At 42.7% G+C, this 15,196-nt stretch overlaps 3 protein-coding genes across 6 annotated transcripts in view; 1 reads left to right on the forward strand and 2 right to left on the reverse strand.

Annotated features, from left to right (window-relative positions):
* LOC133981651 (GRAM domain-containing protein 4-like) overlaps positions 1-195 on the reverse strand; it is a 13,522-nt gene extending 13,327 nt beyond the window's left edge. The window contains exon 1 of one of the 2 annotated variants that reach the window (XM_062420454.1): positions 68-195. The gene's annotated coding sequence lies outside the window, so the exon portion shown is untranslated. The remainder of the gene's footprint in view (positions 1-67) is intronic. The other variant, XM_062420455.1, reaches the window with a different exon arrangement.
* LOC133981671 (cytosolic 5'-nucleotidase 1B) overlaps positions 1-5,536 on the forward strand; it is a 114,393-nt gene extending 108,857 nt beyond the window's left edge. Inside the window, exons 1-6 of one of the 2 annotated variants that reach the window (XM_062420483.1) lie at positions 1,706-1,825; positions 3,276-3,389; positions 3,605-3,734; positions 4,275-4,397; positions 4,479-4,597; positions 5,174-5,536. In XM_062420483.1, the coding sequence (XP_062276467.1) occupies positions 1,790-1,825; positions 3,276-3,389; positions 3,605-3,734; positions 4,275-4,397; positions 4,479-4,597; positions 5,174-5,407 (756 nt within the window). In that variant the 5' untranslated portion in view covers positions 1,706-1,789 and the 3' untranslated portion in view covers positions 5,408-5,536. Of the gene's footprint in view, positions 1-1,705; positions 1,826-3,255; positions 3,390-3,604; positions 3,735-4,274; positions 4,398-4,478; positions 4,598-5,173 lie in introns of those variants that run through there. The other variant, XM_062420484.1, reaches the window with a different exon arrangement.
* A 47-nt stretch (positions 5,537-5,583) lies between these two features.
* On the reverse strand, positions 5,584-14,990 carry nedd1 (NEDD1 gamma-tubulin ring complex targeting factor). Of its 2 annotated transcripts, none has more exons than XM_062420450.1 (17): positions 14,904-14,990; positions 13,958-14,101; positions 13,044-13,138; positions 12,518-12,634; positions 11,523-11,663; positions 10,087-10,316; positions 9,405-9,606; positions 8,993-9,080; positions 8,483-8,569; positions 7,634-7,723; positions 7,432-7,521; positions 7,206-7,256; positions 7,038-7,127; positions 6,637-6,788; positions 6,366-6,558; positions 5,955-6,130; positions 5,584-5,859 (listed from the first exon to the last, which is right to left on the reverse strand). In XM_062420450.1, the coding sequence occupies exons 2-17, from the start codon at positions 14,091-14,093 to the stop codon at positions 5,755-5,757; spliced, it is 2,043 nt and encodes a 680-aa protein (XP_062276434.1). In that variant the 5' UTR covers positions 14,094-14,101; positions 14,904-14,990; the 3' UTR covers positions 5,584-5,754. The 2 variants fall into 2 exon arrangements, with proteins under 2 accessions (XP_062276434.1, XP_062276435.1); XM_062420451.1 differs by having other exon boundaries at positions 14,892-14,959.
* Between the last annotated feature and the right edge of the window lie 206 nt (positions 14,991-15,196).

Raw genomic sequence — 15,196 nt, forward strand, 5'->3', positions numbered from 1 at the left:
ACCTGTCCCTCAGGAATGCAGGTGTGTCCGGGGGGGGCAGACTGGGGGGGGGGGGCAGAGGTCTTACCGTAACGGCACCGAGCTCTCCTCCGTGTCTGAGTCCCGGACCGGCAGCAGCCCGGTCCTGGTCCCGGTCTGAAGGGGGTCAGTAGGATCCGGATCAGATCTCCAGCTGATCACAGCTCAGCGCGGGGTGACGTAATCCCGTCAACACGGACGTGACGTCAGCACGCAGCGCTCTTAAAGCGAACGTAGCGTCCAGGAGGAATAATTTACATAAAGATAAAAAATATATAAAAATATATAAAAATATAAAACGTGAAGATCATTATACAAAAATATAAAAATATTTCATCTTTTTCATCTTTTTCATCATCATCATTATTAATTTACTTTATTGTCTTTGTGCGTTTATTTTAATGTGATAAGACTAAATTAAAGCTTCACTTCACCATGGTTACCATTTATGATTAAATTAAATACATTATGATCAATAAAGAAACAATAAAAAAGTCTGCCTTCAGGCCAAAAACTGAACTAAATGTGTTGAAACAAAACAAACATAAACTCTGCTTATTAATCATTTACATCATAAATATTCTCATTTCTAATATAGTTAAATTCAGCTTTATCCTGTTAAATCCTTTATTACAGTAAACTAGGTGGTTTTATGTCTTTAATATTTCTGTGTGTTTGAATATTTAGTTAATAAAGTGTTGCAGGAAGAATGTTTCACTGTGTAGAGTTCAGTGTTAAGGTCAGAAATGATAAATATGAAGTTATGATAAATGACATCTTTGGAAATGGATCACTAGTTATGAGAAGAATATTATTTGCAGATGAAGAAGCTTTATGGAGAAGAGAGATGAATATTAATCATAAAGTAAATAAACTGCCAGAAGGAATAAAACCAGGTGGAGATGTGGGGAAGAAATGATTGATAAAATAATGTTGTTTACAAGCAATAAAGTGAGGAGAAACACTGAGTGGAAGCTTCTGGAGGAAATCTAGAAACAGGTGAATATTTTAGATTCCTGGAGAGTATCAGTCATAAATATAAATATGCAGCTCTAGTTAGATCTAGAATGGATTATGGATGTATCGTATCGGCTCTGTGGATAAAACCGTGTTTGCATCGTTAGATGTTATCCAGACCTGAACATTGAGATTATGTTTAGGAGCAACAACGACATCACCTGTGTGTTCATGATTGTCGAGGCAGGAGAGATTACACAGGAAACAGCTTGGTGTAAATTACTGGATGAAACAGATGCAGAACAAAACGAATAAAACACTTTGTCCCGAATTGTACAACTCCTCCCTTCGGGGGGAGCAGCAGCAGAATACAGCAGGAAGTTAATTAAGCCATAATGCAAAAATAAACTGTGAAATGTGCAATAAACAGTCTCAGGATTCATGTCAATGTGCAATGAACACTTAATACTTAATACTGAATCTACACAGTTAGTATTTATTTATGTTTATGTTTCTTTTACTTCTTATTTTTATGTTTCCTTTCCTTCTTATTTCTTTTTTCTTGTGTGCTGCTTTTCTATGTTTTTACATTGTATTATAATCATAGACTGTATGTTGTAATGCTGCACAAAGGGATCAATAAAGTTTTGTCTAAGTATTTGAGAGCGCACAGTGTGATAGGAGAGTATTTCCACCAGATGGCAGCAGAGCAACATGTTGGCGGCAAACTGCCCTAAAAACCAAAGAAGAAGAAGAAGAAGTAGAAGGAGGAAGAGCAGCTGTTTGTGTTGTTGTGATCAGCTGACAGGAGGAAATGGTCTCCACGGTGCTGAACACCGACGTGAAGCAGGTAAGACTCACCTGAGACCTGAAGAAGGGGAGGAGGGGGGCGCAGGTGACAGGTGAAAGGTGACAGGTGACAGGTGACAGGTGACAGGTGAGGGGGGGGGGGGGGGTGGCGGCACACCTGCACTCAGCCCTCCAGCAGCTTTTTCCAGTTTTCAACCAGACTTCATTTAAAAATCAGTTAATTTAATTTATTTATTTTAGTGTTTCCGGTTTTCTGCAGAAAATCACATAAACCTGAAAACCTCATGACGTCATCGGTGTTCTGCTAAATTCGGCTCATGAATAATTTATTATAAAACAAGTTAAAACACTAAAAGTGAAACTGTTACTAAACTATTATAACACACGACCCGTCACTGAAAAGTTTTATAATGTGAAATAAAACATGTTGGTGTTTTATTATGTAGTACAGTTAGAGGTACTTATACTTTACTGTAGTACAGTTAGAGGTACTTATACTTTACTGTAGTACAGTTAGATGTACTTATACTTTACTGTAGTACAGTTTGAGGTACTTGTACTTTACTGTAGTACAGTTAGAGGTACTAGTACTTTACTGTAGTACAGTTAGATGTACTTATACTTTACTGTAGTACAGTTTGAGGTACTTGTACTTTACTGTAGTACAGTTAGATGTACTTATACTTTACTGTAGTACAGTTTGAGGTACTTGTACTTTACTGTAGTACAGTTTGAGGTACTTGTACTTTACTGTAGTACAGTTAGAGGTACTAGTACTTTACTGTAGTACAGTTAGATGTACTTATACTTTACTGTAGTACAGTTTGAGGTACTTGTACTTTACTGTAGTACAGTTTGAGGTACTTGTACTTTACTGTAGTACAGTTTGAGGTACTTGTACTTTACTGTAGTACAGTTAGAGGTACTTGTACTTTACTGTAGTACAGTTAGAGGTACTTGTACTTTACTGTAGTACAGTTAGAGGTACTTATACTTTACTGTAGTACAGTTAGAGGTACTTGTACTTTACTGTAGTACAGTTAGAGGTACTTATACTTTACTGTAGTACAGTTTGAGGTACTTGTACTTTACTGTAGTACAGTTAGAGGTACTTGTACTTTACTGTAGTACAGTTAGAGGTACTTATACTTTACTGTAGTACAGTTAGAGGTACTTATACTTTACTGTAGAACAGTTTGAGGTACTTGTACTTTACTGTAGTACAGTTAGAGGTACTTGTACTTTACTGTAGTACAGTTAGAGGTACTTATACTTTACTGTAGAACAGTTTGAGGTACTTGTACTTTACTGTAGTACAGTTAGAGGTACTTGTACTTTACTGTAGTACAGTTTGAGGTACTAATACTCTACTGCACTACTTTTACTGTAATACTACATACTACATCACTATAATACTGCAGTACTTTTACTGTAATACTACATACTACATCACTCAGTACTGTATGTGAGGTTTTGTGTCTCTTCTGCAGAAAGATGCTGATGGTGCGATGGTCGTCGCGGTAACATCTCGGGCGGTGTTTGAAGCTGGTGATGATGATGATGATGAGGTGTACGGTGTGGGCGTGGCCTTCACTCTGCTGCAGGTCAAAGTTCATGTTTAATAGATTCTGATGTTTTTATTTATATTTTTCTATTAACAAATTCAACTGAATGCAAAGTTGTTTATCGCGTTGTTTCAAACATTAAATCATATGTTTGTGTTCGTTGGTCATTTGTTGATAATAATAAAGAATACAGAATAAAACCAGACTGAAGCTTTATCGGGAACAATTCAGATAATCTTAATCTTTCTCTTCAGGCTCTGCAAAGAGTGAACCAACGTCTGCTGGAGGAAAATCCTGCCGAGTCGCTGCTGTTTGACATCGTCCTGATCACCACCGACAGCCGGCAGCAGAGCGCCCGCATCATCAGCAGCACCAGACATTACGGTAATTTAACCTGAACCAGACATTACGGTAATTTAACCTGCACCAGCAGCACCAGACATTACGGTAATTTAACCTGCACCAGCAGCACCAGACATTACGGTAATTTAACCTGCACCAGCAGCACCAGACATTACAGTAATTTAACCTGAACCAGCGGCACCAGACATTACGGTAATTTAACCTGAACCAGACATTACAGTAATTTAACCTGAACCAGCGGCACCAGACATTACGGTAATTTAACTTGAGCCAGCGGCACCAGACATTACGGTAATTTAACTTGAGCCAGCGGCACCAGACATTACGGTAATTTAACTTGAGCCAGCGGCACCAGACATTACGGTAATTTAACCTGAACCAGCGGCACCAGACATTACGGTAATTTAACCTGAGCCAGCAGCACCAGACATTACGGTAATTTAACCTGAGCCAGCAGCACCAGACATTACGGTAATTTAATCTGCACCGCCAGCACCAGACATTATGGTAATTCATCCATCAGCTGGTCAGTGATCGGTTGGGTTTGTGGTCTTCCTGCAGGTCTGGAGGTGAGCCAGTTCTGGTTTTCGGACGAGGAGGATTTCATGGAGACGTTGGTGAAACATGAGGTGCAGCTGTTTGTGTCTGTGGACCGAGCCGAGGTTCTGCAGGGGTCACAGAGAGGTCAGCTGCTGCTTCTTCTTCTGTCTTTAGTCACAGTCTGAATGTTCAGATCAGGATGTTAAAGGTTCTGTTGGGTTTCAGGAGTCCTGTCAGTGCTGCTGGACCAGCAGACCACTTCCTGTCCGTCACAGCAGCTCAGAGTCTTGTTCTGTGGGGACAGCGTCGACGATGACAGCGTGGCGACTCACCAGGCGGCTCAGGTACCCTAATTTACCCCGTCTGTTTAATCTTCCTTCCTTCCTCCCTTCCTCCTTCTTCCCTTTCTTCCTTCTTTCCTCCCTCCCTCCTTCTCTTTCTTTCCTTCCCCCTACCTTCCTCCCTTCCTTCTTTCCTCTGTCCTTCCCTACTTCCTTTCCTTCTTTTCCTCCCTTCCTTCCTCAAACGCTCTGTCCTTCCTCCCTTCCTTCTTTCCTCTGTCCTTCCCTACTTCCTTTCCTTCTTTTCCTCCCTTCCTTTCTCGATCGCTCTGTCCTTCCTCCCTCTTTTCTTCCTCCCTTCCTTCTTTCCTCTGTCCTTCCCTACTTCCTTTCCTTCCTCCCTTCCTTCCTCTATCCTTCTGTCCTTCCTCCCTCTTTTCTTCCTCCCTTCCTTCTTTCCTCTGTCCTTCCCTACTTCCTTTCCTTCCTCCCTTCCTTCTTTCCTTCCTCCCTCCTCCCTTCCTACCTTGACTCGAGGACAGGAACAGGAAGGTTAAACTCGTTAAATAAAATCACTGCTATAATCACATAGTGTATCTTTAGTGAGCCTCCCAGCTTCTTCTTCTTCTTCTTCTGCAGCGTTTCTCGGGGCGGCTCGGTGAGCTGCGGCTGCGTTTCGGAGTCTCCGACAGCCCTCTCAGGATCGTGCTGATGATGTCACACGGCGGGCGGGAAAGCTGCGGCGGCGCTCTGCGGACGCTGCGTTCCCGCGGCGTCAGCGTGGACGAGGCGTACTGCCTGGCCGGGGCTCCCAGGGGCCCCATCCTGTCCGTGCTACGACCTCACTTCCTGCTCAGCCACACGGAGGAGTGATGACATCATCCTATCGCCTTAAAGAGCCAATCAGAGTTAAGCCCCGCCCCCCACTCAGCTGTCACTCATCTGCTTTTTTCAGTCTGTTCGTTCTTTATTTTCTAGTTTTATTCATAATAAAAACATTAAAACAAACGTGATTGACGTCATTTTTATTTTAAATATTAATCTTTATTTATTCTGTAGACAAACGTTTCACCAAAAGATGAATCCTCTATTAATCATTAATAATCAGTTTATAAAGAGTTAATAAGTTTATATCTCACTATAGATTATTACAGAGTTATAAATCAGTTATTAACTCTTTACAGTCTGATTATTAACGACGATCGGTCAGAGGTCAGAGGTCAGTAGTTGGTCCTCAGCTGCCGGTTCTCCTCCCTCAGCTTCTCGATCTCCTCCACCAAAGACTCGTTCACTGAATACTTCTCCACCAGGCCGTGGATCTCGTTCTGCAACGCCACAACATAATGACATCACTTCCTCTACAGAGACTCTTCTTCACTGGATTACTAATGAACGGTACTGATCAGTGATTGGTTCGTACCAGCTGGATGTAGAACTGTCGGATCATCTCCACCTGCAGGTTGATGATGTCTCTGTGGCACGACTCTCTGCACTCATCCACCGCCTCCTGGATCATGTTCTGGATGAAATGGACCTGGAGAGACGTCAGAGGAGCCGACTGGCCGGGTAGGGAGGGGGCGAGCGAGGAGGACACGTCTGCAGAGAGAGAGAGAGAGTCAGAGAGAGACAGAGAGAGACAGAGAGAGACAGAGAGACAGAGAGAGGGAGAGACAGAGAGAGAGAGAGAGAGAGAGAGTCAGAGAGACAGAGAGAGAGTCAGAGAGAGAGAGAGAGACAGAGTCAGAGAGAGTCAGAGAGAGAGACAGAGAGAGAGAGAGAGACAGAGAGACAGAGAGAGAGTCAGAGAGAGAGAGAATATTTCGGGCTCTACCTGCAGCAGCGGCAGCGGTGGGCGGAGCTTCTTGGACAGGTGAGTCGTAGCTCAGCTGAGCTTGAATCCCATTGGCTCTCCTTAGGCTGGGATCTGGAGTGAAGAAGGGCGGGGCCGGCTGGCTGTGATTGGTTGGCTGGGATGGGGTGGGCGTGGTCTGATCATCCAGGCTGGAGCCGCTGGTCTTCTCCGTCTGCCAATCAGAAACATCCTCATTGAAATATGTAGCAGCTACTTCCTGTGTCTCATCTCTGAGGTCAGAGGTCAGCACCTTTCTGGAGTCACATGGTTCGGCAGCTGCGGCACTGATTGGCTCCTCCTCTCTGATGGTCGGGGGCGTCTGGTAGACGGACAGCGGGCTGTAGCAGCGCCCCCCCGAAGCCAGCAGGGGCGTCTTACGGTGCGAGTTCCCCGAGTCAGCGTCTGAAACACAAGTATCCCGTCTCCATGACAACAGCATCACACGCATACCTGTCCCCACACATGCCTGTCCCCACACATGCATGCACACACACACACTCACACACTCACACTCACACTCACACTCACACACACACACACACACACACACACACACACACACACACACACACACACACACACACACACACACACACACACACACACACACACACACACCAGTAGAACCAGTAACACTGAGGGGAGTCTGACCTTCTCTGACTGGGGAGAAAATGTCCAGACTGCCGCGGCCGATGAACTTGTGACCCTCCCCGTCTCTGGGCAGCTGCTCCATGCTGGTTACTATGGAAACACACCATTAAAAAGTTATAACTGAACCAGCAGCTTCATTTTAATCTGAAAAGTCACTTCCTGTCTAACCTGCTGTCCGTCCGAAAGGTGCGTCAGCAGGCGTCCCCTGGGTCCTAGAGTCTGGACAGAGAGCAGAGGGTCAAACATCAGACTGGCTGAGATGTTTCTGATATTACAACTAATTCATTATTTATTATTATTAAATTTATTAGAAATGACTCCTCTGATTCTTTTTAACCATCCATGAACAGCTTTTTCTAACCAGTAGAACCAGTAAGACTGAGGAGAGCCTTACCTTCTCTAACTGGGGAGAAAATGTCCAAACTGCTGCGGCCGATGAACTGCTGACCCTCCCCGTCTCTGGACAGCTGCTCCATGCTGGTTACTATGGAAACACACCATTAAAAGTTATAACTCAACCAGCAGCTTCATTTTAAACTGAAAAGTCACTTCCTGTTTAAACCAGTAGAACCAGTAAGAGTGAAGGAGAGTCTGACCTTCTCTGACTGGGGAGAAAATGTCCAAACTGCCGCGACCGATGAACTGCTGACCCTCCCCGTCTCTGGACAGCAGCTTCGAGCTGGTTACTATGGAAATACAAAGTCAGCATCACTTCACACTGACAGCTGGTTACTATGGAAACACAGTCAAATCCCTTCGCACTGACAGCTGGTTACTATGGAAACACACAGTCAGCATCACTTTACACAAACAGCTAGTTGCTATGGAAACACAAAGTCAGCATCATTTCACACTGACAGCTGGTAACTATGGAAACACAAAGTCAGCATCATTTCACACTGACAGCTGGTTACTATGGAAACACAAAGTCAGCATCACTACACACTGACAGCTGGTTACTATGGAAACACAGTCAAATCCCTTCACACTGACAGCTGGTTACTATGGAAACAAAGTCAGCATCACTTTACACTGACAGCTGGTTACTATGGAAACACAAAGTCAGCATCACTACACACTGACAGCTGGTTACTATAGAAATACAAAGTCAGCATCACTTCACACTGACAGCTAGTTGCTATGGAAACAGTCAAATCCCTTCACACTGACAGCTGGTTACTATGGAAACACAGTCAGTATCACTTCACACTGACAGGTGACACAAAGATTGCTTCATATTGTAACGATGTTACAGTCGGACCTGCAGCCAATCAGACGTCTGACCTGCAGCCAATCAGAGGTCTGACCTGCAGCCAATCAGAGGCCTGACCTGCAGCCAATCAGAGGCCTGACCTGCAGCCAATCAGACGTCTGACCTGCAGCCAATCAGACGTCTGACCTGCAGCCAATCAGAGGTCTGACCTGCAGCTAATCAGAGGCCTGACCTGCAGGAGAGAAGCTGTCGGTGGTTGTTGGCTCGGATCCCTGCTGGCCTTCAGCCTCTCTGCTCAGTAGCTCTGCAGCGGCGCCTCCTGCTGGACACAACACATCATCAGCTGGCTGCTGCTGTGACCTCTGACCTCAGAGTCATTCTGCAGGTATTCACCGTCATGTAAAGTGACGATTATAATAAAGAACGATAGAGACATTACAGTGCTGCCTTCAGTTGAATTATGTTTAAAATATATAAATAATAAAAAATATTATAAGATTGAGACCCACTTTATTGATCCTCTGGAAGAAATCTGACTAATACAGGTAATAAACTGAAGTGTCTTTATTATCAACTTTCATCCAAGCCTATTTTTAAATCCATTTTTAATAATCTATTTCAATAATAATCAGATTTTATGTGGAAAGAGAAAATACTGTTTTAGTAAAAATGAAAGAAATAAACTGGAGGTCCACAGGATCCTAATGATGGAGGAAACAAGGAGTTAATCAGAAGAACCGACCTGTGGTCTGTCTGGGGGGGGGGGGCTCCTGCTGGCCGCTGGACAGTTTGCTGGAGGCTCGCTTGGTGCTGGAGATCTTAGTGGAGCTCTGAGAGACGAGAAGAGGACGAGAAATATCAACTCCACCCTGCAGAGAGTTAAAGTCTGTAAACTCAGGTCACAGTAGAAGTTCTGATTCATCTCCTTTACTCAAGTTAAAGTCACAAAGTTCAGGCTCTGAAATGTTCTGAAGTACAAAAGTAAAAATTATTTTTTACCATCAATGATAAAAAATACAAACAAGAGAGTTTAAACATGACACAGTGACATCACACTTGTGCCGGCCGGCAGCGCTCTGATTGGTTACCTTGTGCCGGCTAGCAGCGCTCTGATTGGTTACCTTGTGCCGGCTAGCAGCGCTCTGATTGGTTACCTTGTGCCGGGTGGCGGCGCTCTGGAAGCGGAGGCAGGTGACGGAGGTTTTATGGGCCACAGTGATTCTGGTGGAGGCGTTACAGTTCCTCAGGTCGTACTGGTAGATCTTCCCCCGACTGGATCCCACCACCAGACCAGTTCCATCAGGGGTGAAGTCCACCGACGTCAGAGGGTTCTCCACCCGGATGGACCGCACCACACTGTCTCACACAAACACACACATCATATTATACACACACACACACACACATTATATTATATATACACACACACACATTATATTATATATACACACACACACACACATCATATTATATATATATACACACACACATTATATTATATATACACACACACACACACATCATATTATATATATATACACACACACATTATATTATATATACACACACACACACACACACACACAAACACATTATATTATATATACACACACACACAAACACATTATATTATATATACACACACACACACACACACACACACACACAATGACGAACATGGAGTTTCATTAATATTAAATATTTGATCTAATATAAACTAAATATATTAATATATATATTTATTACATATATATATTAATATATGTATTATATAATAATAATATAAACTAAATATATATTAATATATTTATATAATAATAATACTATAAATCGTACATCTTGCTGGCCGTGTCGTAGAAGACGATCTTCTTGTCCAGGCCGACGCTGACGACCAGCAGCTCGCTGATGGGGGAGAAGGCGAGTCCGGACCCGGGCGCTTTGTGGGCGCCGTCGAACACCTGCAGCTCCTTCTGTGTGTTAGAGTCCCAGAGCACCACGGTGCCGCTGTCTGAGATGCTGCCCAGCAGGGAGCGCTTCAGCTGGGAGAGCCTCAGGTCATGGACCGGCTGGACGGTAGGAAGAGACGTTTGGAAGGGTCAAGGAATAATATATAAGGGTCAGTGAGGTTTTATAGTGTCCATGTGGTTTAGTTTAAATTTAAAGGGTTAAGATGTGAAAATAAACGTATGAATAACTTCACACATTCTTTTTTTGTGGACTCAGCATCAAATTTCTGCTTTTAATCCATTTAGAGAGAATACATTAGAGGATTATGGCAAAAATGTCTAAGTGGTGTAACCATAACAACTTTGTACCAAATAATTCAACTTGCTTAAAAACAGTAAATTGTCAATAAAACACCATATCAACTAGTTTGGCATGATCTTACATTATAACTTTATATTAAATAAAGGTAATGGAATACAATTGTTCTACATATTACATTTACTCTGGGTTACCATGGAGACCAGGAACCATTTACATGTTATAAATGAAGTCATTATTAGTATAAGTCCACTTAAATACACTGTAGGTGATAAAATATGTAATATTTATCATTCTACTGTGGTTACACCATTTGACATTTTCAGGAGCATTCAGTCTTACTTTTGGTAAAAAATGGTGCAAATGTCATTTCAAATGATATAAAACCAACAAAAATACTAAATGTACATTTTAACAAACCTGATGCTGCTTTTAAATCTAGTTTAACTGATTTATGAATTCATCATCTTACCAACACTTATTATCACTGACCCACGTTCCTCTTGTTCATACTGACTAATAAAAGATGCTGTTTAAAACTAGTTTTTAAGATGTTTAAGGTCTTTTTCTGTTTTCATCCATTTATAAAACAATTATTAAAACAATAAAACCTTAATTACACATTGATCCAGTTTTCTCTTATTGATCTTTTTTTAATATATTGATTATATTGAACTGGGCGTAACTCGGACCTCCATGATGTCTTGCTGCGGAGCTGCTGATTTCAGTCTGAATTTATCTCCCATAAAACCAACAAAAATACTAAATGTACATTTTAACAAACCTGATGCTACTTTTAAAACTAGTTTAACTGATTAATGAATTCATCATCTTACCAACACTTATTGTTACTGAGCCATGAATATTGAAAGTTATATTTTGACACATTATCTGTTTATCTCTTGTGAACGTCGGCATGCAGTGATGTTCAGTTATTTCCTTCGAGCATGAAAACATGGCCTCATGCTCATCACTCAGAGACGCAGCGGAGCAGCAGGAAGTCTCACCTGCTCGCTGCCGTGACCGAAGGCTTTGCTGGACAGGTTGGTGGTCAGACTGTGCAGGACCAGATCTCCACTGGTGGAGCCGGAGGCGATGCAGCTGTCGTTGGCGTTAAAGGAAACACAGGTCACCTCTTCTTTGTGGTCCTGAGACAGAGACAGAGGACAAGAGACTCATCAGCCCTCACTGACAGGCCTGAGGGTAAATATGAAGCTTCAGTCAAAGCTTCATCTTCAGTGTTTTTAGTATAAAGTCTTTGTGTTACTATGGTTACAGCACAGCTCAACAGGGAAACACTAAGAGGGAATCTGATGCTAGAAAGACTGTAAATGTGTCAGATATCACTTGATATGACTAACTCACACTGATGAAGCTCAATAGAAGCTTATCAGATACTTTAAATGACTGTTGTCCTAGAGGAGAGGGAGGAAGGGAGGAAGAAGGAAGGAAGGAAGGAAGTAAGAAAGGAAGTAAGGTAGAAGGGAGGGAGGGAAAGAAGGGAAGAAGGAGGGAGGGAGGGAGGGAGGGAGGAAGGAGGGAAGGAAAGAAGGATGGAGGGAGGAAGGAAGGAAAGAAGGAAGGAAGGAAAGGAGGGAGGAAGGAAGGAAGGAGGGAGGGATGAAGTAAGGAAGGAAGAAAGGAAGGAAAGAAAGAGAAAAGGAGGGAGGGAGGGAGGAAGGAAGGACAGATGGAAGGAAGGAAGGGAGGAGGGAGGGAGGAAAAGGAAAGAAGGAAGGGAGGAAGGAAAGGAATGAAGGATGGAGTAAAAAAGGAAGGAGGGAGGGAGAAAGGAAAAGAGGAAGGGAGGAAGGAAGGAAAAAAGGACAGAAGAAAAAAGGAAGGGAGGAGGAAAGGAAAGAAGGAATGAAGGAAGAAAGGAAGGAAGAAGGAAGGAAGGGAGGAAAGAAGGAACAGTCAAAACAGACGGGGTCAATTTGACCCGGGAGGACGACACTGGACACACTGTGATACAGTCCGCCAGTCAGTCTGGTGGTCTTACCTTCAGAGAGCGGTGCAGTCTGGTGGTTTTCAGGTTCCAGATGTGGACGCAGTGGTCCAGACCTCCGCTGACCAGGTACTGAGACGATGAGCTCAGAGCTACTCGGGTCTGCTTCTTCTAAACAATCAGAGACACGAAATAACACGGATTTAAGGTCTGAAGGTCTGATGGAGCTGGTTCAGTTACATGTTTATTTGTGTAAATACTGATACTGACAGAATGACTGATCATCTGATGCATAACCATTGAGTTACATTTTGAATTTTTTTTTTTTTAATTGACCCGAAATCTGAGAAATACCCAACTTCTACTTTAGGAGGGCAAGACGCTATTTCAATCATACATTTATTATTTCTTATCCAAACAACATCAAACTCACTGGAGTCCGAAGCAAGAAGCCAAGTTAGAGAGATATGCGAATAACAGACGTTCCTCATTTATAGATTATTCCTTTGAATCGGTGTGTGTGTGTGTGTGTGTGTGTGTAGAGCAGTGTGTGTGTGTGTGTGTGTGTACTTGTACTCACTCCCTCAGCCAGCTCCACCACAGGAACAGGTGAAGCCTTCAGGCTGGAAACCACCAGCTTGTCTCCGCTGCTGCTGGCGCTCACCATGAACTGGTCTGAGTCATGTGGTCAAGGCTTTTACTTTATATACAGATCAATAATGATGATGTCATCATATCAGGCTTTTACTTTATATACAGATCAATAATGATGATGTCATTATATCAGACAGAGCCATAGACTGTATATAAGAACTGGACGTAACATCCGTGACGTCACCCATTGGTTTGTGGACTGCTGCTCGGAGGCCAATAGTATCGGATCTGAGCAGCGCCATCTTGAACATTTCAGGTGCATGCTGGGAAAAATAAAAACATGGATTCTACTTATATGGGCATCAGGAGGAGCATGAGGCGCCCTCCTGAACCTGTGAACCAATCAACCTGTCAATCACCACGTAGCCACGCCCTAATGCATACCCTGCTTTATCGTCACATATAAAATCAGGGAGGCCAAAATGTCCCAAATGAACATCATACTGCATTGAAGAAGGCTTTAAACTAGCGATTGAGACCATAAACACATTTTGATAGAATGCAGTTTTAAGTTACTTCCACGTTGGACCAGAACTCCCCGCCTGGTTTTAACGTGTTTCTAACTAATTAACTGACTGACTGACTAATTGATTGATTGATTGACTGATTGATTAACTGACTGATTGATTGACTGACTGATTAACTGATTGATTAACTAACTGATTGACTGACTGATTGATTGATTGACTGACTGATTGATTGACTGACTGATTGATTGAGTGACTGATTGATTGATTGACTGACTGATTAACTGATTGATTAACTAACTGACTGACTGATTGACTGATTAACTGACTGACTGATTGATTGATTTATTGATTGATTGATTGATCAGGATACTGTTGGAGCTCCAGCAGGCCTGGGCGACTGGATGACTGATGCTGTGAGGGTTAAACTGCTCCAGCGGCGCCATGGTAACCGTATCCCATAACTTCACCGAGTCACCTGTTGACATGAGACGGGTCATCTCCTCCATGGCAACACCTGGAGACACACACACATTATATATATACACACACACACACACACACACACACACACACACACACACACACACACACACACACACACACACTATATACACACATATTATACACACATTATATACACACATTATATACACACACACACATTATATATACACACACACACACATTATACACATATTATATACACACACACATTATATACACACATATTATACACACATATTATACACACACATTATACACACACATTATACACACACATTATACACACACACATTATACACACACACATTACACACACACATTATATACACACACACACACACACATTATACACATATTATATACACACACACACACATTATATACACACACATTATACACACACATATTATACACACACATTATACACACACACACATTATACACACACACACATTATACACACACACACAGGGAAGTATTGATAACATTGATCACGTGATGCAGAACTTTTCTAATTAAACTAATAAAACTGATCAAACTTAATTAAAGTATCGATGAGGTCACCGGGGCGCGTGCCCGTTAGTTTGGAGGTCTCCCGGTAACCAGCTGATCCCAAACACACACACACACACACACACACACACACACACACACACACACACACACACACACACACACACACACACACACACACACACACACACACACACACACACAGACAGACACACAATCTTCACCAAACTACCGGAAACTGCTCAGAAACTTCACGTGGCGGTAAAACGTGTCAGAGTGAAACTTACCGGGAAACTTACCGGGAGAGAGAAATACCGAAAACTGAAGCTAGACAAAAACAGACCGCCACTTCTTCTTCTTCTTCTGCAGCTGCTGCTGTCTCCTCTTTCTTATTTACAGTCTATGGTTTTGACTTTATCTGCTGTTAGAAACCAGCTGGAGACTCGTCAGCGCCCCTTGCAGGCCGGAGGCTGCAACAGCAGGTTGGAAAGATCAGATGTTCCCTAACCTGCTCACTGACTGCAGACCAGATACTACTACTACTAATAGTACTGCTACTAATAGTACTACTACTACTACTACTACTAATAGT

This window comes from Scomber scombrus, chromosome 6, assembly GCF_963691925.1.
Source record: "Scomber scombrus chromosome 6, fScoSco1.1, whole genome shotgun sequence".
Lineage (NCBI taxonomy): Eukaryota > Metazoa > Chordata > Actinopteri > Scombriformes > Scombridae > Scomber > Scomber scombrus.

What these genes read in the sequence shown, in the direction of transcription:
- nedd1 (XM_062420450.1), bottom strand. Translation starts at nt 14,093, where the DNA reads ATGGAGGAGATGACCCGTCTCATGTCAACAGGTGACTCGGTGAAGTTA. An exon ending in GGCCTGCTGGAGCTCCAACA is followed by an intron (nt 13,139 to 13,957) that starts GTATCCTGATCA and finishes CACATGACTCAG; the next exon opens with ACCAGTTCATGGTGAGCGCC. An exon ending in TTTCTCCCCAGTCAGAGAAG is followed by an intron (nt 6,789 to 7,037) that starts GTCAGACTCCCC and finishes CTTGTGTTTCAG; the next exon opens with ACGCTGACTCGGGGAACTCG.